We start from the raw sequence: 23,388 nt of genomic DNA on the forward strand, positions 1-23,388 counted from the left end.
TTAAGAAAGAAAACACTGCAGTTCAAAGTAGACCTACAATGTGTTTTTCTGATCAGGACCGTATTCTGTTTTTAATAATCTTAATGCTCTTAGAAACAACTTAATCATAACCTTCATAGCATATGTAGACTACTTGGAAAAATTTGACCTGCCCATGTTGTTAACCATGTGTGCAAGCGTGTTTCTTTCTGTTTAATTTTGTCTGTAATCACCACCTGCCCTAGAGCTATGATAACAACAAATTCTCCTTAGTTTCTTTATTATTTTTGGGGCTGCGTCCCCTTGAGAAACCTTCCTCTTTGAGAAAGTAAAAAAAATAAAAGTTTGTTGGAGAGTAAGTAGGCAGTGGTCCAGTAAAACCACTTCCAACTCTCAAGGATAAAAAAGTGTCTTTTTTTTTTTTAACCGCAGTCGCATTTCAGTTAAGGAACAGCTTACTTCATATAAAGACAATCTCAAAGGTCTGCTGGCCTGACCCCGCAGGCCACCATCCCTGTGATGACCACCAATCTGCAGGAAGCCTCCAGGCTCCCCTAAGCCAACCATGACGCTGCTGTCACCATGACTGCAGCATCGTGATTGGTCTCAGTGCACTGGTGCGGCCATCAGACGGGAACGGGCCTGTGCATGATCTCCACCCAGGTTGTGTATTACAGCTCGATGGAGAACATGCTAAGTGCACATGACTGTTTGGTGTCCCAAGACTTCTGGCCAAACCATCATGCGCACTTAATGTGCATTTACTCCTCCTCCTCCTGCACTGTGACAAGCCCGGCCCGCCACCATCCCCCCCCCCCCTCCCCAACCTGGCTCCATAGAGAAAAATAAAATGATAACATCCTGTTAATGTAATTTTATTTTTCCTCTGTTGCACTACTCAGAAGCTGTGGGGTGACGCTCCTCCACCTTAGCGAAGGAGCCGCCGCTGCCTGTCTGACATAGCATGGTGTAGAAAAAAACAATGGACTGAGATGTGGCTCTTAGTATTTAATATTGGCTGACATTAGTTAAAACTTTCTACCCACCATATTTTAATTTTCAGATATGCTCAGAAGTGCTTGACAGTGCCACTGGAACGAAGGTGCACTTTACTGAAACCCCCAAAATAGGGTGAAACTGGTCTTAGTGGTGCAGGGCCAAGGCTGCAATTGACATGGCAATGGGGTGCAAATAAATGATGGATTGAGTTTCAGCCCGAGTAATTATCAGTGGCCAAGGTTAAATTAAGAATTCCAGTCACTTTTTTAATTCACCAATTGGAGTGAGTCACAATTTGCGACCTACCTTATTAATATTGATAAGATAGGTTGGATTACAACCCGCTCTGAATTGAAATTTTATGAATTAACCTATCACTACATAGGTCAGTTTGTAATATTCTATGCTGGTCACAAAGTGCTGCCATTTTTTACAACCAGTATTTAGTACTTCCATCCTAGTTATAATGGATATTTTTTACTCTGGCCTATAGGAAAAGTGTTCGGAAAGTTTAATCTCTGCTACAAACATTGCTTTTCCAACATTTTGCACGTTCTTGAAACTGGGTTCGTTTAGAGGTGTAGTGTCCCCTGGATGTAAGAAAACAGGCTTGATAACAATTGCTTAAAGTTTGAAACTATACATTGAGAGCTCACAGCAGCCAAGTATATGGTAATTTCTTGTGGTCCTGGAAGCCAGCAGTTACATGGCCGGTTCACTTGTGATTGCTGTTTCCTATTGGTGTCCAGGGCCGCAGTATTATTGGACTCTTATTGGGAAATAAAGTTACTCACTTTGGGTACTTGACTCTGACAGGGTAGCTACAATGAGTACTCAGGGTTCACTTGAGGAGGTAGAAGTGGGTTTGAAACTCAAATACATTATACAATGGTAAATAAGACTTAATAACATCATTGTTGAGACACTGTTATACATTCGGAAAATGATGTTTCAGCAGTAGATAAATGGAGATCACTTAACAATAGGACATACAGGTGAAAACAGAAGGAGCTGCCACATTATGGGGATAGCATAAAGGTATGATCCTATCTTAACTACATACTAGGCACTATGGCCCAAAATACGGTACTGTGTCTGTGTTGTGTACTGAAGTACAAGGGAGAAATAAAAGGTGTTTTATATTCCTTACGTCACCTCCAAAAAAAACACCACCTAAATAACTAGGACCCCACCTCAAAGCAGTTACTTGTGCTCCCCTAAGATCTGGTAATAAAGTTGTTGTTTCCCGGGGTACGATCACTAATTTTGTTGCTTAGAGAGACAGTCCAAATTCACTGATGTCCCATAAGCAACTTTACAACTCATCTGGTTGTGTTGTTGTTACATGTAATATACTGAGTAGTTAGGTTGTGTATATAATAGATCCCAAAGGAACCTAACACTTTGGGTGTGTCACTTGGAACCTACCTGTCGCTCTGAAACCTTCATGGTGGTGAGTGCACCAGCAGGACTGGGGGCAGTTAATTGACTTCACTAGTTCCTACTGGTAACCATTATTTAAGATTAGGGCTAAGAGAGCAACTTTAAAAGTCCATATCCCTATAATCGTATCCGCTTGGAGGATAGTTCAACATTTCAGTTCGGAATCAGGACAGCCTCTTCATGCTGGGATGTGAAGAAGGGCTCCCTACTGGTTGTACAGGGGCTTGAGGAGGGGTTGAATCTCAAATGTGCATGGTGGGTCTAGATGATGCAGGCCTACAAACTCTTGGGTCGAGGAGCAACAATGCAGCCCTGAAGCCAAAACAGTAATCTTCATTTGCTCTTCCTTTTCCAGTCCATATGGGCTGCATACATCTTGTGGCTCCTTGGTGACATCAGTTTGTTGAAATGCCATCCATGTAGATCTTCCTTTCCGCTAGGTCATATGTACGGTTTGCTGGGGTCTATGTGGTTTCTCCTTTCAGGCAGTGTCTATCTTTTTATTCAGGTAAGCTCTCCTTGCAGGCAGAGACTTGTTTCTCTCCTGGTCAGATACCTTTTTTTTTACACTGATTTGCAGGCCTCTTTCGTGTCCAGAATAGCTGTCTGATGAAATATTAGCAACATAAATATCAGCAATAAAAATATCGCTAAAGAATAGCAAGAACACACATATTGACTTTATATACTTACTATATGAAGTCAAAAATATTGACAACAAAAGTGTTGAAGACCTCGGTATAATCAAAAATGGGTAAGTATATGGAATTCTGACTATTAAACACTATAATCACTTTCAAACATATATTAACTTTGAAAACATTACATTAAAAAAATACTTATATAAAAATATTAGAAACGTAACTTACAAACATAAAATAAAAATATACTTTAAAATAATTGCAAACAAATATTGAATTGAAAGCATAATAAATAGTAATGAAAATTAATATCAAACAAGATATAAAAAAATAAAAATATATACAACAGACAAAATGAAATAACCAAAATATTAATAAAAAATAAAACATAATTTATATTAAACTAACTTAAACTTGAAAAAAGTATATTAAAACAACTTAAAAAAAATCATATAAAATGCATTATACTTAAAACCTTTTGAATGGTACTCGGCTATGCAGTAATATCACACAACAACTGATATTGGAGTGGCAGTGCACCAACCCATGATTTTTTGGAACTAGGTGTTAAGTGCGGTTTAGAGGTCTGCCGTTGGTGTCGTTATTTGAATTTTAAATAAATAATACTTTTAGGGGTAACATTCACTGCTTGTGCTCCCATGGAAGCAATAGTAGGGAAAGCATTTGACTTAGACAGGGTTAGATGTACTATTGCCACTCTAGTCTGAGCAACAGTCCCACCCATAATTTTTTTCAAATAAGCAGTTAAATATCGAACAAAAAAAAAGTTTTAAAAGAATACATTTATTCAGTAAATGTAAAACAAATAATACATTTAAGGATTACAGTTTTTTTGGGAGGGGGGAATTCTTTTTATTAAACAAAAGCTTAGCAACACACTTTGCTTGCATGGAGATTTTCCGACATTCAGTATGAGGGTGCCGGTGCCCTCAAGCACACCCAGTACCGTTATTCCAATTGCAAAACAGTGTCATTATATTCAGCATCAGTGTAATTCTGTAGCTTTAGTAATCCCGCTGGTATTACCCCTCCCACCCTATCGTGTTGACTGTTGAGTCCTCAATAACCCTTATACCCCACCTCTCCCATTTCTGCGGGTATGCTCGACTCGTATACACCCCTTTTTCAGCTGCACAGCACCAGTTGAGATCCACCTTCCACTCCGCTACCCCAGGATGTCGATCTATTCCCCAGGATCTGGCTATATTCCTTTTCGCAACTATATCTGCTATTGTTAGCCAGATCTTTGAGCATTTCGGCCATTGTTCTTGACTGTCACACTCAGGATGTGCCATCTAGCTTCTAGTGGGATATCTTGACCTACCACTTCTGACATAACCTGTGTTATCTCTCTCCAGTATTGCTGAATTTTGGGGCAGACCCATAGTGTGTGAAAGAAGGTGCCCACGTCCTGGCAGCCCCTGGCTCAGTGATCAGTGTTGCTGCGGCCCATTCGATGCATAAGAGCCCTGGAGGTGTATGATCTTTGCAGAATGTGAAGTTGTATAAGGCTAAAGTGCGCCCTTAATAGCCACCTCTCTGGGACTCTGCATTGCCTACGCCCAACTGTCATCCTCCAGTATACCCGCCTCAGCCTCCCACGCCTCTCGTAGGGCACCCAGTGGGTCGAGTGTGTTGTTCATAATCTTTCTGTATATCAGGGAGGTGGCTTTATCTGCCATTGGGTCTAGCAGTACCTGTTCTCTAGGAGTGTGTAGTCTGGTATTTGCTCACCCTCCAGGACATGAGCTCTCAGCGCATGTTCCAATTGCAAGTGCCAGAGCTGTTCCGTGTTGGGCATCTGCCTGCAGGTTTTCAAAAGTAATAAATGTTTGTCCCTCCAGGCGTCTCCTAGGTGATCAATCCCCAGGAGTCCCCATTTACGGAAGCCCTTTAACCCACCTACCCCCGCAATAGGTCACTCCTCCACAGTGGAGTATTTTCCGTCAGTCTACCTTCCCAGCCCAGAAATGTTGTAGCTCTCCTCCATGTGCGTACTACTATTTGTGTATGTGGCGGTAGTTATTTTTCCATCCTTCTATGATAGAACGCTGCTGGATATCCCTCTGTCCCATCGAGTGGTGTTCGACCATATATGCAGGTTCCTCCCGTCCCACAAAATCCTTGGCGTTAATTGTGACCAGCTGTGCCGCCCAGTAGTATTTTCTCATTTCAGGTATCGCCAGCCCCCCCACCCCCCCCCCTCCGAACATTCGCCGCTGCTGCTTGTGCAGAGCTAGACTAGAACTTCCTCCATCCAATAAGAGATGTCGTAGTTCACTGTCCACTTTCTAAAAAAATTCTGGCAGTACTTTACAGGGCTTGTTCTGTTAAACATATAATAAACATATAATAAGCGTGGCAGTGCCATCATATTAAACAGGGCAGCTCTTCTCATTAGTGACAGTTGTCTCCAGTATATCACTTCCCTGAGCAGCCTGGCCAGTTTCAGGAATAGATTGTCCTCTAGAAATCCACTGTCTGTCTTGGATATGTTAAAGCATTTCTAATTAAAAGACTACCCTTCCTACTACACCAAAACATAATTAAAATTAATTTAAAAAAAATGAAAGTTTCTTAACATTAAATTATTAAATATAACTCAAATTAAAACAATTAATACATGTAAAAATAAAACAATGTAATAATTACACTGATTGCCCAAAACGTTACTCAATAAAAATGAAAAGAATGAATTTACATAATTATCAATAAACATTGGCATATACATAATATAACTATATATTAAAAATAGTAAGTTACATTTTAAAACAAAATCCAACCCTAATCTCCTACAAACCAAAAACCTGCTACTAAATTAACAATTTCTAATAAATACAAAAATGTAAGTTTATATAAAAACTACAATAACACAAATTAAACACATTTTTATAACACCAATAACTTGTAATACTAAATGAACTAATATTTATCAGACCAATTGAAAACGATATTTTCCACAACTATATTAAATAAAACAATTGTATACTCAACTATATATATTTTTTAAACATAAGTAACTAAAAACCCATTATTATTATTTTCTATCCCACAATGTTTTTGGCATGACATTTGTGACTGACGATATTTGTATACAATAATTTCGCAAAATATTGATCCACAGGCTAAGGGGACCAATACATATATTTGTTGGCCCAGGTGGGAAGCCTACATCAACCTCATAGGTCTGCTTTTGTTTACTCCTCTATACGTGGAGAAGAACATCTTGCTGAGCAGTTTTTGTAGTCTTTGCAGCAGTTTGAACTGTTTCCAGGTCCTTTACATATGACTCTCGGAGAGCCGTGCATCTCATCCTTTTTCCTGGGAAACCAAAAATACAAATAATTGAGGATGAATAGATTCTAGACAGGCAGGTAAAATGCCCCCTGCACATAGAAATGGGCATTCATTAACCACATATGCTGACAAATACATTTGCATGATCACACTCTTCACAAAACTCTCGACTTGAATAAAATGGCGATAGTCGCCACTAATCATTTTTCCACAAGCCAAAGCCTCACCTCCCCTTGCCCAGACAAATGGGTGACTTTTCGCTAATAATATATGAAGAATGAAGTATCCTTAATGTGGTTTTCCTTTTGACATGTCAAGTGTGTTAATCTCTGAATTACTTACTTTTTATGCTATAGGTCATGCAGATGCAGAAGCTTGAATCAGAACTGCAGCATATAAATTGGGAAAGCCAGACACTGAGGCAGAAGGAGGCACAGCTGAGAGATGAACTGGTGGAATCTCATGGCAAGGTACCGCATAGCTGCAATGTTTGCCTCTGACTAAGAGTACGCCTTACATGTATGGAGGTGGAAATCACTTTCATTTTAGTGTACAATAGAATGTCTCTACTGGCATAGACCAGTGAACACCAAACATCTCTTAGTACTCTTGTACACTGATGCCTGTCTATAGTGCTGCTGCAATGAACAGGGCCCTGCGCTTGTACATGTGATCGGTAGATTCGTACCACCAATGGAAAAAGATGTGTTGGATGAGTGTAGTGCTCAAACCCTCTGAAAGACTGGCATGCTTCACAAGCTCTTAGAATGTCTCTTAAGCAGGGAGAGGTATGTGCATTTTCCAGTACTATGATGCACAGACTATGTTATCAGCCTCAAAGGGGTAAAGGAAACAGTGAAAAACAACTATATAAGTTAATGAGGTAATAAGAGCAAGCGGAATCTTGGGAAAATCATCCATAAATCTATAGGGATTGAACAGCTCATGTTTTAGAAATGGTGAGGAGGAGGCGCTAGGGAGAAAATCAACCATTTGAGTATAGGACTCTTAATGTAAGTTTAGCTGGTGTTTAAGGTCTGGGAGCACGCAGAGAAAACACATATGGATGATTGTAGACAGACCAAATAGGCCAGTATAGAAGATGGAGAGACAAATTCCAAGTGCATGGGTATAGGTGATGGACGGGATAATAAAAAAAATATGGTCTCATGAAGAAAGTGGGAACCGACGACAATATTATTTATAAGGATGGAGTACAATATGTTTTGTAAGGATAGACCCCCACAAAAATAGGTTTTTGAGAATGAAAAGCTGAGGCTGGAAAAGACAGTGAGCAAGGAGCATGGGGTTCAAGTTCTTTACTACGGAGTTTTGTATTGTGATGCAGGCTACCCTATGTTACTTTTTGTAGCCCTGTTGCTTCTTACATGCTGTTTTAGAGTTGTATTGTGGTGAGTGGAGTAAGGAATTAGGCATAAGGGAAAACAAGAATGGAATAGATATTTTGGCCCTTTCTAGGGGTCAGAATATTTTTTTTAAGAGTCGGGATAGGCATTCCATTGAAATGAACTGTAAATCAGTAGATTGCTAATTTCGCACCAACAGAGTTTAAAATGTAAAAGGGCCAGAATGGCTGCCAATCTGAATTAAAGTATTCCTGTAACAGGTACGCTGTCACTTTACTGGCAAAATGCAGTAGATCCTTAATATTACCCCGGTGAGCTTTGGTATAAATAGGGTGTATCGCTAGGTGATTGCTCCAGTGAGGAGTAAATAACTTGAGCTTGAATATTATGAAAAGGGTCTGGTGTAAGTGCCTTTCGGGTATGCGTGTATTGACTTTTATATAAAGCAAACATAGCTAGGAAGCAACGGAGCACTGTACATTACCTTGGCATGGTTCATCTTCTCCGCAATGCTCCTCAATGACAAGGCCTTAACGTAAACCCCCATATGTGACATTTGCTCAATGAACAGCATGGGGCGAGATTTTTCAAATGTCAGAAACAAACACAATGTTTTTGTTAATAGCTTCAAAATGTCTCTTTAATGTCAAAACAGGTCACCCAGATGGACAAGCTTGAATCTGAGCTGCAGCGTGTAAACAAGGAATGTGAGGCACTCAGGCAGCAGGAGGAACAACTGAGACAGGCGCTGGTGGAATCTCAGGACAAGGTACAACATAACTGTATAGTTTTCCCCGGGACAACATTTTTGGAGTGAAATATATTTTTCTGCAATGAAAAGCGATGAAAACTTGTTGTCTCTGTAGCTCTCATTTCCCGCCCTCTCTACCTCCTGCATCTAAGATATGTACCCAAACTGTAGATTTCCTGATGCAGTCCTCATCCACTGTGGATACTGTAGTGGACTTTCAACAAAGCAAACATTCCACTATACTACACAATGCAAAAATGTTTATAAGCTCCCCAAATTTCTTTTTTTTTTTTTATCATCATGGGAATCCGGATCCAAAGTGAACGTTTTCCTCTTGAAATGTGGGCCAGTACCTTTACTTTTCCATTGTGGAAAGGCTTTTACTCCCGTGTCCTCCAGTAGTAACATTCCAGGGTGGAAAATGACCTGTGAAATATATATATAATATATATCAACAAACTGAGGGTTGAGGCAATAGCAATCTGCACCTGACAATATGATACATGGGCAGTAAATAGCAGTGCAGGAAACCATGGAGTACACCCCTCTCTACTTCTAAGTCAGGAAAAATGTCTTAATCAAACATTAACACAATAAGGTTCACCACTCAACAATGTAACATGATAGTCAAAGCAGTCTTTGTGTGCATATTGAAAAACTTCCAGTTCACGGTTATTTCTTTTTGTTCCAAAATGTTCTTTATTAGACTTTGCATTTAAATTCAATAGCCATAGCCGACGCGTTTCTTCTTCTTCGGGGCTCCACAGTGTAATAAGTAGCTTCCACTAGTGACATTTGTTCTGTAGTCTGGCTTAAGTCCTTTGTTCAAAAAGGCCTGTTTTTTCCAAATCCTGAAACTGACGCACAAATACACTGCCGGTTATCGAGCCGCGCGAATGGGAATACATACCATATACAATATTTGAACAAAGGACCTAAGCCAGACTACAGAACAAATGTCACTAGTGGAAGCTACTTATTATACACACCACAACTCCTCTACAAGCAACCCCCTCCCCAGGCAGTAGAGTTCCCTCACACATACAGAATCAAGATCAGCCCTACACTGATAGAGTTTGACAGGCCAAGTTAGTAAAGATTTTTCTTTTTTTACAGTTAATGTACACACACACAAGAATGTATACCAGCTTCTTCATTGTCCCATCTCTCACCACACACCTGTTGTATTTAATTATTTGAAGTTTGAACTCCTGGGACAATACCACAAGTACCACACCCCTCTTCTTTCCAAAGGTCAACCCTCTGTCTCGCGACAAGTTACTGCGGCAGCCTCTTCCTGCATGTTCTCTGGAGATACTATTACATTCTGTTCAACTCTTAGAAACAAGCTAGAATCTAACAGAAGACTCGGTGTGGCCCCCAAAATATTGCTCAGCACCACCCAGGGGTTAGGTAACAACCCATAGGGGCATGGACTACAAACTGAGATAGCAAACATGCACTGCGAGAGTGGACACATATCGCCAGATACAGCCTATTTCAACTACAGCAGCTTTATCAGACTTCAGCAGCTAAACATTGGATACATTACTTTTAGAGCCGGGGCTCTGCTTGCCACATCCACCCCTCCTGCCCTCTGTAGATCTTGTGGCATGCACTTTCAGGTCACTATCAGGTGATTATACCTTCTGAATAGCTGCTGATCGTGGCAACGAACATAACAAAGAAGTCTCTTCGAATGTACATCAAAAGCTGTGGATTGGTGATATGGCTACAATGACATATTTGTTTCACACTGAGGGTGAGGGCAAAAATAGACATCTGTGTTGTGTCTAGTCTCTGGCCCTTACACCACATCCTTGCCTATTCAGGCGAGAGGGGAACTAATTTCCTTCTGGCCAGGCCTCTGGTCCAGCAAAGGAAGACTCTGTGGGCAAACATAAATATTTGCTGAAGCCAGATTTTCTACACCTGTTCTTTGTGTGAGGCTTGGTTTTTTAAGAATCTCTAAGACTTCAGTGATGTAACATTGAAGGCAGCATTCCCACCCCGAAAATTATTCCAGCACCACTGTGCCAAAACGCTCCCCACATAGGGTCACAAGAAATACAACACCACTATGTTGTAGCATTCGAGCTTATCATTAATGCGCTTCGATGCCCCTTAATGGGGATATGAAGCATTATACCAGTTCCCCGTCAATACAATACTATTTAGTATCTGAGATCAGGAGAGAGCAAATTGTATTAGGGTCCACAGGATGGCTAAATCATGGCAGGTTTTCACTTCTTTGATAGTAAAAGTGCCAAGGGAAAATATAAAGTAATTTAGAAGCAGAGATCACAAGGTGCACAGCTTGTAAGTAAAATAAAAACCCCTATGCTAGTCAGACTGAGTGTGGGTGGTGCTGAATGCAGGAGGAGGCTCCCGCAGGGACTCCCAGCCCACTGAATAAACAGCCAGAAGCAGTCACTGGGAGAATGTACGCCCTTCCCAGGCGCAGTGGCAAGGGCTGAGGCCAGACCCCAGGGTAGGCAAGGCTTCTAGGAGCTGCTGACCCTCGAGTCTGAGGCCGTCCTGACAGAAACAAATGAAGTTCCCATGCCTAAGTCTCTCTCTTCTCCCAGGTCTTAAGATTGTGGGGAGGGGCGGGGCACCTCGTCCAAACATTACCATAAATTAAACCAGTCAGGGCACAAAGGGCGTTTCTTGCAGCCTTTGGCCTTTATCCTATTGGGAGGGCACTCATCCCCCCCCCCGTTACTACATTGCATGGTTGGGTGGCCCTCCCAAGGCCAATGAATATTCACTGGAGGTGGGAGACTAAGGGGACCCCCTCTTCTCATTCTGCAGGGGGGTCAGAGGAAGCAACTATTTTAGGCTGTTCGGAGACTCGTAGTGATGTGTTAGTATGCAGCGAATAAGAAGGCAACATTTTTTTATGCTTGCCAAGAGACCTTTTTGTGCGGCCGAAACAGTAAATATTGTGGCCATAGCACTTGCCAGCTGATTTCGCGATTTTTTTCGTGAATCCCAAATGCTGGAGGTTCTGCTCTAAATTACTATAATAACATCAGCATAGGCATCGGCTCTACATATCCTGCCTTTGCATGTACATCCAATATGTGGGTATTTGCAGCCAGTTTCTGGAACGACAGTGGTGGGTGATAAACTTACTGAGCTTCAGTCTTACTATGTGAAGCTTCTGAGTGCTCTTCCCTGATTTGATTCAATTTGATTTAAAATTGATAGAGCGCAGCAATTATCCAAAGGCATCAAGGCGCTATAGATCACCATCCGGAAGAAGTACACTAGTACTCCAGATTCAGAAGATACCAAAAAGGAGAATAACCAGGTCTTAAGAACCATCCTAAAGGGCAATAGCTGAGGGATGGCCCTTATGTTTCGTGGAAGGGTATTCCAAAGTTTGCTTGCGGCCGTAGAAAATACTATGTCGCCCCATTTCTTTCTTTTGGTTCTCGGCACCGTGAGCTGTAGTTGAAGCGATGAACGAAGGAGTCTGCCTACAGAATACCAGCCAAACATGGTTTTTGATCTTGTTGTTTATGGAAGATAGAGAGCCTTATGTACCATGCAGAGAGATTTAAAGCTGATGCACTTATTAATTGTGAGCCAGTGAAGGGTCTCCAATCCCTTTGCAGCAGACTGCCCCCTGGGAATGTCCAGAACAAGTCTCGCCAACACATTCTGCACCACCTGGAGTCTATACTGCATGTTCTTATTCGAGAGACCATATCCTGCATTCGTTACGGCTTGCTTGAGTGAGAGCTGAACTCAAGCAAGCTGTAACAAATACAGGGGTCCATTGCGTGCGGTGACTAAAAGGTGCATCACATGTGAAACACCTTTTACAAGCTACCAGTAACTAGTTCTGTTACGATAAGGACCTCTGGAATAAGACAGCATCTTACATGTCGATCAACATGCATTATTTATGTGATTTTGTGCCAAAGCTGTAAAAAACAATATGTAGACCAAACAATGATTGACCTCCTTACAGGATTCAGGAACCACCAATCAGCAATAATTAATAGGAAACGTAGCCAGCCTGTAGCCACTCATTTTAACCTTGTGGATCATTTACTATCAGATTTGAAGGTTTTCCCTGTGGAACATCTCTTAAAGGAAGAACTACTTGAGTCCAGAGAAAACGTCTGGATGTATTGTTTAAAATCACTGTATCTAGATGGACTGAAGATCACTGTCAATACCACCTGATTGCTGCATATCTCAAGAGATCTCGGACTGCTTAGATTTCCACATTCCAAATGGAATCTTCACTCATGATGATTTTTGAAGATTCCGCAGTGTCATCTGTGCAGCCACTGAGCAAACCATCTTGTACTACATGTGGAAGTCGGAAGCTGAAAGGTTGTAGTGGAAATATATTTTTGTTCTTTGTGAGTGCATCTGTTTGAGTCACTTCTTTCTTTCTTTCTTAGGTGGATTAGTTCTTTCCTTTCAGACAGGTCTCAACAAATCTGGCTACCCCCCTTCCACTCTTCTAACCGCAGGGTAGGGACTGGAGTACCACAAGGGTCGACCTTGAGTCCCCTTTTATTCAATGTTTACTTGACCCCTTTGATTTTGTTGGCAGAGAACTTGGGTGCGAAGATAATGGCATACGCCGACGACACCCAACTTCTCTTTACCTGGAACAAGGATAATATTTGTACATCAGGAGTCCGTCAATGCCTGTCCTCTGTATTTGCTTGGCTAGCAAGAGCCTGCCTCAAGTGCAATAAGGACAAATCGGAAATCTTGCTTTATGGCCACTTTCCAACTGACTTTAGGGAGTCCATTTGGCCCAGCGGATCACCTTGCCCTAAGGGAGATGGTGGGATTGCAAAGAACCTAGGAGTCTGGTTTGGTCCCGATCTATGTTTCCGTGACCAGATTTCCAGACTGGCAGGGACTTGTTTTGGCTCCCTGACCATCCTTCGAAGATTCTTTCCCCTTCTCCCCCAATCGGCCAAAGAAACGGTAGCCAGAGCACTCGTGCTCTCCCGCCTGGACTATGCGAATGCCCTTTACATCGGGGCGCCTGACTTTCTGATTAGAAAGCTACAGGTAGTCCAGAATGCGACGGTGAGACTCCTTTATAACATTCCTAGGAGGCTCAGCGTTCGTAAGCAACTGAGGGAGCTACACTGGCTTCCAGTGGCCCAAAGAGTGCGTTTTAAGGCTCTGGTACTCGTTTATAAAGCCCTGCATGGACCTTGTCCGCCCTACCTCGCAAAAAGATTTGCCTTTTACCAACCGACCCGTCAGCTGCGATCTGCCTCCCGAAGGCAGGTGGTTGTCCCCAGATTTAAGAGAGTTCACCTGGGGGGGCAACCTCTGACGGTACGGGGAGCTCAGATGTGGAACACCCTTCCTGATGCTCTAAGATATTCCCCCAACCTGACCAATTTGAAAAAATTGTTAAAAACCCACCTTTTCACACATTCTGAATAGCTTCTCGTTGCTCACTCTGACACCGTTTCCTCACAGCGCCAGGACAGTCCCGACTAACAGAGCGCGATACAAATCAACATATAACATAACATAACAATATGTATATATGGTTTTTTGAAGCACCGCAAGATCGCTTGCAAAAAAATGCACTCTCAGGACGTCGAGAAATTTGAAGCAAAAAGGTTTTAATCCATCTTTCCCATCATTACGCATTTCGGCTGCAACCCAGCCTTGATCACATGCTTTAGATAACCAAGGTTTACTATACAGAAATATAATAATTACTGTATCATGTACTAATGTTGAACCAGTGTCACAATTAATCCGATAATACGTCGTTTATATTTCGAAAATGCAATGCTGCAAGTGTTGTTATATCCATGTAGTGATGCCAGGTGGATATAAATTGCTGATGCTAGTGTTGCTAGTGTTCAAAAGCTCTCTACTCAGCATCGTCGGAAAATAGCAGCTCGCCTGACCAGTTTTCATGCTTAATGTAAGAGGACACCTCCATACTCTGCTGCTATTTTCCGACTTACTACAGCAAGGAGCACTGATTGGAATTAAAAAGCTTAGGTTTTGTTTCCATTTTGTTAATAAAATGCTGATCAAAGCAACGGGGATTGCCAGTGTATTTATGAAATTATGTGGCTAACACATTTACCACATCATTATGGATTTAGTGCATTTGCCACATAATTTGCATTTTTTCCGAAAAAAGTTTCTAGCTAAAAATGGATGAAAATAATGCTACCAGAATATGTGCTACATGATGTGCCTTTTTTGTCGTATAATTTTGTCTTTCATTCTGCATAAGTGTAGTAGCCCTGACAATGGTAAATCTCTTCAGTGACTGTTTTGTGGGCTGTAATTATGGTGATGAAACCCATACTTCACAGGGATATGTGAACTGGTTCCCATATTTCATGCCTCCAAGTGTAATATGGGTTTTTCTACCCCTGCATTTTGTGCAATAAAAACACTCAAGCGTGGTGTTGTGTTCGCATATAAATATATATTTGTTTGGGATGTTCAAAACCTTTCAAACTTTTGCAGTGTGCACCCCCCCACTCCCCCCCCCCCCCCCCTTCCCCAACAGCCAAAGTCTGATCTGCAGGTGGAAATGTCCAGTGATCATGATTCTGTGAGTTATGTTCATGTATTTCTGCCCGTATATCATATTTTGCTAGTGTAAATGACATATGCACAGAAGTCTCTGTGAACTGGCATACGACTTGAGCACATTTAGAAAAATCATTAAAAAATCTTGATGCCAAAATGTGGGCAATTTGGGAAAACGTTGTGTCTTTGACACCTCCAGTTAAAGTCCTGGTTGTGCAAAACTTCAAAACTCTTACTTGGGAGCAAAAACCGAGCAGGCTCGAGAGCGTAGCAATTTGTAGAGTTACCCCCTCCTCCCAATTTCCACTCAGAGGAATAATATGATAGAAAGGAATGACTAAAAAGTTAAAATTTTTCCTGTTGGGGTGATCACACCACTAACCCGCAAAATCTCTTTCCTATCTGGCTTAGCTCTAAAACCCCTTTCTACTAAAGACTTCCAAGGAGAACAAGGGTCGATTCTGATGGGACTAGAAATATTATGTATATTTGCGAATGTGCAGGCATCGGGTCTAGCCAGCGCTATATAAAACTCAATAAATAAATAAATAGGGATTGCCTGGAGTATTGCAGTTTGAAATGTATTTTGGTTGATACCAAGTCTGGATCTATTTTTCTTTTGTGCATCGTTCTGCAGTTTTGAGCATTTCAATCATTTTTGTACTTTTGGCTACCTTCAAATTCTGAGTTATATGAATTTGCAGTTTTACTAATGGATTTTCATAATAGTGTACACCTATTGTCTTGTGAAAGTACAGGAGTAAATATGCTTCCATCACATTTTGATGTGACAGGGCTGTGGTAGGTGTACAGCTTTTTTTGATTGCAAGTTTCACTTAACTGCATTGCTGGCCTCTTTTGCAGTTGTTTATTTGTGGCATAATTATTTTTCAGCCTAGTTTCCTTGGTTATTTCTCCAGTGCATCCAGTTTGATTCATCAGTCAACTACTTTTGTGCCGACTTCTGGGTAACACTTTGCTTGTCCTCTGTCACAGGTGTGTCAACAAGTTAATGGCTCCACCTGGGAGCTGCAGTATAACTTTAAAGGCCTCTACCCTGGTCTGTTATACTTGTAAAAAAAAACAACTGAATTATAGGCCAAGCTAGAGTCTTTAATGACAAGTATAGCCCAAGGCAGAAGGGCTCCAATGCTATGAATAAATTTGACACCTTGACATCAGATGCTTTTAAATTAAACAGAAACAGAAAGACAAACTTTGAAATATTGGAGTGGGAGGCTTTTGCCAGCCATTAATTGTCCTCTGACACCATATTGCCCTCAATGGTCTATAATCATTACAATTTTCTAATAGACTTTAATTACTTGCCATTGTTACTACAACTCCATAGCGCCTTTGGTGATTTAGTCATGTTTCTAATCTATTTGCTCCTTTTCCTTTATGAAATGCAGTTATTAGAAGCCAACACAAGATTGACGCTTGCGGAGTCTCAGCATATGCGCGAGGTGCAGCATCTGAAGGAGAAGCTTTACAATGCCGTGTCCAAGGAACAACTAGACAAGCTGCAAGCAAAGCTCCTAGAGGCCCTGGAAAAGAACCAAGATCTACAGAAAAAACTCAGGTTTCAGACAGAGAAGATGAACAAGCAGCTTGCTCTTCAGCAGGTAAGAAGGGTTGCTGATATAGTTATTTTTACTGTTATCGAAATCTGTAGGTAATGTGTAAGCAGTCTACATGTGGACACTTATATAGATGAGCTGCTGGATTTTTCCATCTACCATTGCTGATTTTCAGCTTCTGTCAAGGTTGTGGAGGGAAAACAAACTCATCTAGAGTTTTTTGCAAAACTGCATAGGTGGCTGAATTGTTCACCAGAAGAGCCCATTGTCAGAGAAAACTCTGGCGGTACATCTGCCTATGTCTGCCTCTTATGGTGGATATTCCATTAGTAAGTATGGGTACTGGAACTGTACCCCTGAATAGGAAGTGTATTGCTACTGCCCACATAGCTAGTCTCTTTCATGTTCTAGATAGTGTTTCTCAGCTTGTGAAGGGCACTCCCGTAATCTTTCTGTGAAACCCACCGACGAGGATAATTGTGATATTTTGTGGCAGATTTATTATAGGGACCTCTCAATCAGTCCTTTGTGTAGTACAGTGGTCTATAACCTTCTTTATAATAAGAGCTTCTTCTGATCGACGGAAATAGTCCTGAACCACTGACTGACAAATATATCAGTAGTAATCTCCATCATAGACAACCACAGTAGTGGCCACACCTTCCAGGATAACTAGTCGCCACCCAGATCTATGTCACAATATTGAATGATTCAGTCATACCCAGAACATTGCCTAATGTCATGAATGTACATATATAGTTAAGTATAGATTTTGCTATTGTACTCTCAACATCGACGTATATAACGTTTCCCTATTCGGGTGCCGGTTTGACATTTTGGAATGCACAATCAGAGAAAAAACAGACAGTTTAACCCAGGAATGACTCCACAAGGCTATAGAGACAACAGATTTATTTGGACTTTGCTATGAAGTCCCACTTTTTATTTTAAGCTTACTTTGGCAAAGAAACAGAAGTTTCATTAAATTATATTTGGATCTCTCGGTCATTAAAATTAGGATCACCTCAACAACTGAGGATCCCGGAACAAAAAAAGATCTCTGCAAAGAGCTCCTTTTAGAGCCCGTTGGTTATTGCACACCCTGCTCAATGCTGAGCGTGACCCGATGATGAAGGATGTCACTTTCTGGGTGAGGGTCATTATATCCCGAAAAGAATATTTCATGGAACTGTGACACTTAGTGGTTCAGGGGCAATTAGCCCACTCTTCTTGAGTACACCGTTCAGAACACCCCACTAGTCTCTGAATACGTATCACGCTGGAGGGAAGTTTGCCTATACATCAGTCTTAAGGTTTCTGCCTGCTCAGCACACAAGTAATAAATACACTACCTTCTTCGCAAACTACCACAATTAGACCTCGGATCCAAAGAACTGGAGATGAACATTTTTTTTCCCCGTAGCGTCTCTTTGCCTCCCTTTCCAGAGGCAACGTTGGGAAAGCATTAGGCCTCCCTGTGCCACTTGAAGCTGCCATTCAATGATTAGTGTGGTAAGCCTTGTCTAACCAGACGGTTCTGTAAATAGGGGGCACAGAAACCTAATAATCCCCAGTGGAATTCTTGACAGCATCTAAAAAAAAAAGGAATCACTTTGTCATGACACTCAATATCCTTAGTGGAAGAGTGAGTCAAAGCCAAAATAGAGAAACCTGTCTCCAGAGGGGTAAATATGTATTAATAACAATAAAATACAATTGTTGTTGCTAATTTGGTCTTAGATTTTCTTCAATTTTATCTCTAATTTATTTTTTCCATTGTGTCTCTTTCTATTTTTTCCTAAAATAATGTATTATATTTAATATATGTTTTTTTATTTATACATTTATACGCCCCTAAAAAGTGATCACGACTCAGCAGAATGTTTCACCCCTTGTATCCAATCCGTGTCATTTTTAATAGCAATCTGGGTGATTGAATTTTAGGAAGAACATGAAAAACTTCTCAGGCGGATGGAGGAAAAGATGTTGGAAGTAGAAATGAATCTGAAAACTGTTCGACTGATGCTCCAGGAAAAGGTGAAACAGCTAAAAGAGCAGGTCAGTAATTAAATCTGTAATGCAACGATAGTGACAGCTGCCTTTTTCGAATAATCAAGTATAGATTGTTTACATGGAAGGTATAAAAAGCCTTCAAGTTAGCTTGACCGTCAGCCAGAGATACCCCAGGATAAGCATGTCTATTGACATTAGACTGGTAATTTCTAGTGCTTATTGTCTGAAGTGAATTCTATAGATATTGTAAGCTTCAGGGCAATCCACTGGTGAGAATTTCCAATGCATGTTTATAGTGGGGCAGTTAAAGAGAACAGCAGGATATACCTAGAGATTAGGGGTGTGATGGGAGCTCTTACAGGGCTGTGGGCCACCAGTATTCAAATTAGTGCAATTACTTTGCATGGTTCAGACCAGGCCTTACAGATGGCTTTATGCTGACTATCCTTTGTAAAACCAGTGTTAACTGAAGGCAGCTTCCGATTGGGGTGTTGGGGCCCACATAGGAAAAAGGTTGACGAGGCTCTCCAGTGGTGGATGAAACCACCCCTGGTTGTAGATAATCAGGTTGACCGGACGTGTGTCTTGCACAGAGGGGTTAGCCACCTTGTCTCCCATTGTTTATCTGAGAGAACAGCATTGCATGTGTCTACTCTTGGGTCCCGTGCAGCGCCCATGATGGACGAGTGGGTGGTAGGTTGAACTAGATTTTACAACCATCCCTCAGGAACATGTCAAAGTCTCGCTGAGACCACACATAAGAGAACTTCTGGATCTGACCGTAGTAATGGGCTTTAGTGGTGGTCATTCTGAGGCTACTAGATCTATAGGATCCACTATGAGCCCAGTATTGTGTAATGTGTGGTGGAAATGGCACGGTCAGTATTAATGTTGCTACCAGTCATTTCTGCCATATTTTAAACATGTCTGGTGGAAATCATTTTTCCGCCGGTCACTATTGCTAGAATTAAACAACTGGTTGCCAGAGATTTCTGAAAGTCTGTGACTGTGATGTCTGGAATTGTTGGCAATGCTTGAAAGAGGAAAGAATCCTCATACCCACGTACCAGGCATTTTTTTAGCTCCTTGATACATTACCAAGATCTTTCACATGACTCCTTAAGTTTGATTCCTTAGTGGGCAAGTGTCTGATGAGGCCGCATTGGTGGGCTACCCCGTGTATCATGACCCGATTCTTGTCTCAAACTGTCTCTCAAGAAAATTCATCATCCGACCACTAGTTGGTTGACTAGACCACCGAGTTGAGCAGTCTAGCCATAGACTGTGACGTCCCTGGTTTTTTTGACAGCATGGGTCAGAGAAGGTCAATGGGTGGGAGCGCCAAGAGTAGCAAGATTAAGGTACTGCTAAATAGAGTGAGGAGAATTCAACAGTTTATTAAAGGCAATGGTATGACTTCAACTCAAAACCACCATATTCCTGCTGTAGGGCAAGTATCATCTGTGCTCTTGTGCTACTGCCAAAAAGCTTGGAAGACAAAAGTTTGAAGAACAAGGATGACAGGACCAAACTGTTGTCCCTGACAACCAACTGGCCTTCCAGTTACTTTACAAGATGATCTCTATTCTGCTCATCATCACATGCTTCATATGGGTATTTGGATAACAAACAGTGTAGCGATTTGCATGACTAGGGCCATATCAGGACCATTTTTGGAACTTTAGAATAACTCCACTTTGCTAAAGCTTTTCAGCATAAAGTTGTCAAGGAATGTAGTTTCATGGGATATATCCAGCTTTTGTAGTATGAACCTGTACTAAATCTGAATGCTGTCCATTAATTCACTGGCTAGTGGTTGTGTCCTGAAATAACCGTGAGCAAGGGACCCACGTCTGGGCATACCCATCCCACTTAGGGCGAAAAGTGTTACAGCAAACAAATGATGCCACTGGATTCAAGCTAGCCTGGCTGAAGAAGGGTGACATACCCTGAAACCGGTCCCGAGATGCTTGTTCTGGTCCAGGGAGGACCAGGCCTGGCAGTTCGGTCTGGACTGTTCCCATGGGCACAGGGTTAAGCCTGATTTGCATATGGCTGGGTCCAAACTGGGGTGACGTAGTGGGCAAAAGAACGATGGATTTAACCCAGATCTTTTGACTGGGGGAGAATGTTTGCATTGTCAGCATTCCGTCTATCATTTGTTTGCTGTAACAGGCTTACGAAAAGCAGCTGGGATTTGCTGGGAGCAATACAGCACATGGGCTCTAGTTAATTCAGTATTGACGTTTTTTTTTTCTTTTATATGAGACCGAATTTTTTTAGTGGTCATATAGAAAATGTATGTTCTGCAGCCCTTTAACCTCCCGATGACATATGGCACAGTGACCTGTGTTTTGAGGATTTCTACCCTTTATCACAGACACAGTGCAAGGCTGGGGCACCTGCTGTACACAAAGCACTCTAAAAGTGCCTTCCTTAATTTTAACAGATATATGGATTAAATGCATTGCTATACAGGACTACTCCTTAACTACCATTGGTAAAACATGTAGATCTGGCGTTTTTACAGAATATGAAGAAGTGCAGAGTGTGAAGAAAGAAAATGGGGTGTGAACATGGGAAAGCATGGAGGCATGCAAATCTTCCAACTCACAAAAGTTTAAAAAACTTTACAAATTTTGAAGCAGCTGAATGGTTTCCTGCTGTAGTAAAGAGTCACGTAGGGCAGGGATTGGCAGCCACCACTAGGTGGCTTCCCCATCCGTGGTTTGTGGCCCCCACACGAAAGCAGAGTTTCACCGCCACACTTGTTCCTAAACTGCCACAGTATGTTCTGTTAGCCTGTCAGTTCCAGTCCCGCAAACCCCACAACAATTTGATCTTTTTAGATGATATGACGTATCGACAATGCCAGCCCCTACCACCTGCCCAACTGGCTTCCCAGCCATTCTGAGGTGGGGCCGTGGGTTGGACAGACAATGACTCGGTCTTCATGGATAGCGTTTCACACAATTTTCTGCTCATCTGGCAGAAACTGTTAGACATCTTTAGTGTACCTTTAGCGGCACAAAGCCATCCAGTAGAAGACAGAATCTGTCACTTCTTGCAGGAATAGCAAAACATCACATCTTACAAATCGGTCCTGCAGATTTGTCCAACGGAGCTACGCGTTGCCATTCCTTTTCGACCCACCACACCTGCCACCCTCATAGGAACGCCTGTCGGAGGACCACCTGTCTGTTGCCAGGAAATGCAGGCTCCTCTCGCCAAAGGAGCCATAGGGAGTGTCCCTGCCTTGGAAGTGTAGACTTGGTATTATTTCCGCTACTTCTTGTGCCTAAATAGGATAAATTCTTCTGCCTTACACCGGGTCTTCACCCTCTCAACACATTCCTGCACAAAGACAAATTCAAGATGCTCCCCGTGGCCCATGTTCTATCTGCCCCTCATCTCGGAAACTGGACTGGGGTGTTGGACCTGCAGAATACGTTTTTTCACATCGGCATCCTGCTAGCACTAACCGCTCTTCTAGGTGTACCACAAACACTTTGTTTGCTATATCTCCTTTAGGCCTCATCAGTGCCCTTTGGGTGCGTTTAGAAAGGTGATTGCGATGGACGCTGCATATCTGCAGAGGTCTGGGGTGCCAGTCTTCTCTATCTTGACAACAGACTGTTGAAGGCAAGCTCACCACAGTCAGACACATGCTTCCATATCTCCAAATTGCCAACCCACCACCTGTACCTGGGCTTGTCATAAGTGGGTAACCTTACTAATCCAAAGTGCTGCCATTCGGGGTTACTACGGCCCAAGGGTGATTAGAAAGTGTTTAGCAGTGGTGGCATCTGTGCAGAAATGGCATTACTATCTTTCTGTATCTTGACTACTGACTAATAAATAGCAGCACCAGTGAGAAATGTCTAGCTCACACTCAGACAGCAGTGTCTTGCTCCTCAGGCTAGGGTTCACTATCAATGCCAAAAAGTCCCATGTTCACTCCCAGGAAATCCAATCCTTTTTGGGTTTGGACCTAGATGCTTTTCCCAGAAAAAAACTACCTCAACCAGAGGAGAATGATGGGATTCCAAAAGCTGCTGCCTCTTTTCGAGACTTTGTATGGAGGATGAGATTGTTGGGGATGATGCCTTCATGTCCTGCAACAGTACCGCACACCTGACTGCATTTCTGCCCTTTTCAGGTGTCTCTTGCAAGGCAGTGGTCACAGGATCACTAGGAGGCTTTATTGTTGGTAAAGGCAAAGAGCAAAATAAGCTCTGTAAGCATATTTCCTGTCGTAATCTGAGGTCTAACTCATTGGCACTTTTGAAGATCACCCGTATTCGGCATAGCCGCACAGGGGACAAAGCTTTCTCGTATATTGCTCCCAAGTATTGGAACTAGTTACCAGAGGCTTTGCGTAAATCTACCTCTTATTTGGTTTTTAGGAAACAACGTAAAGCTTTCTTGTTTTAATGCTGTGTCTCTGACACTGTTCCCTGTCCCTGACTTTCTCTTTGGTTATTCTCTAGGTAAGCGCTGAGATGCCCCTGGGTGAGTCATGCGCTAAATAAGAGGCCACTAACATAACATAACAAGATTCAGAGCACTCTCCTTTAGTGCAACAGCATCAATGTGTTGCTGGGCAGACATTTCCTTGACCCACTTCGGCAGGTGGTCATTACTACGGATTCTTCACACTTTAACCACGTGACCCTAAAGAGTACCTGGCCATGACAAAAACAGTTGTAACATCAACTTCCTGGTGCTTATGTCTG

General features: G+C 42.0%; 1 protein-coding gene across 3 annotated transcripts in view; it reads left to right on the top strand.

Annotated features, from left to right (window-relative positions):
* Positions 1–23,388, top strand: part of NINL (ninein like) — a 425,470-nt gene that overhangs the window by 386,705 nt on the left and 15,377 nt on the right. For all 3 annotated transcript variants that reach the window (XM_078649025.1, XM_078649026.1, XM_078649027.1), the window contains 4 exons: positions 6,737–6,850; positions 8,403–8,516; positions 16,472–16,684; positions 18,584–18,697. In XM_078649025.1, the coding sequence (XP_078505151.1) occupies positions 6,737–6,850; positions 8,403–8,516; positions 16,472–16,684; positions 18,584–18,697 (555 nt within the window). The remainder of the gene's footprint in view (positions 1–6,736; positions 6,851–8,402; positions 8,517–16,471; positions 16,685–18,583; positions 18,698–23,388) is intronic.

Source organism: Lissotriton helveticus, chromosome 6, assembly GCF_964261635.1.
Source record: "Lissotriton helveticus chromosome 6, aLisHel1.1, whole genome shotgun sequence".
Classification (NCBI taxonomy): Eukaryota; Metazoa; Chordata; class Amphibia; order Caudata; family Salamandridae; genus Lissotriton; species Lissotriton helveticus.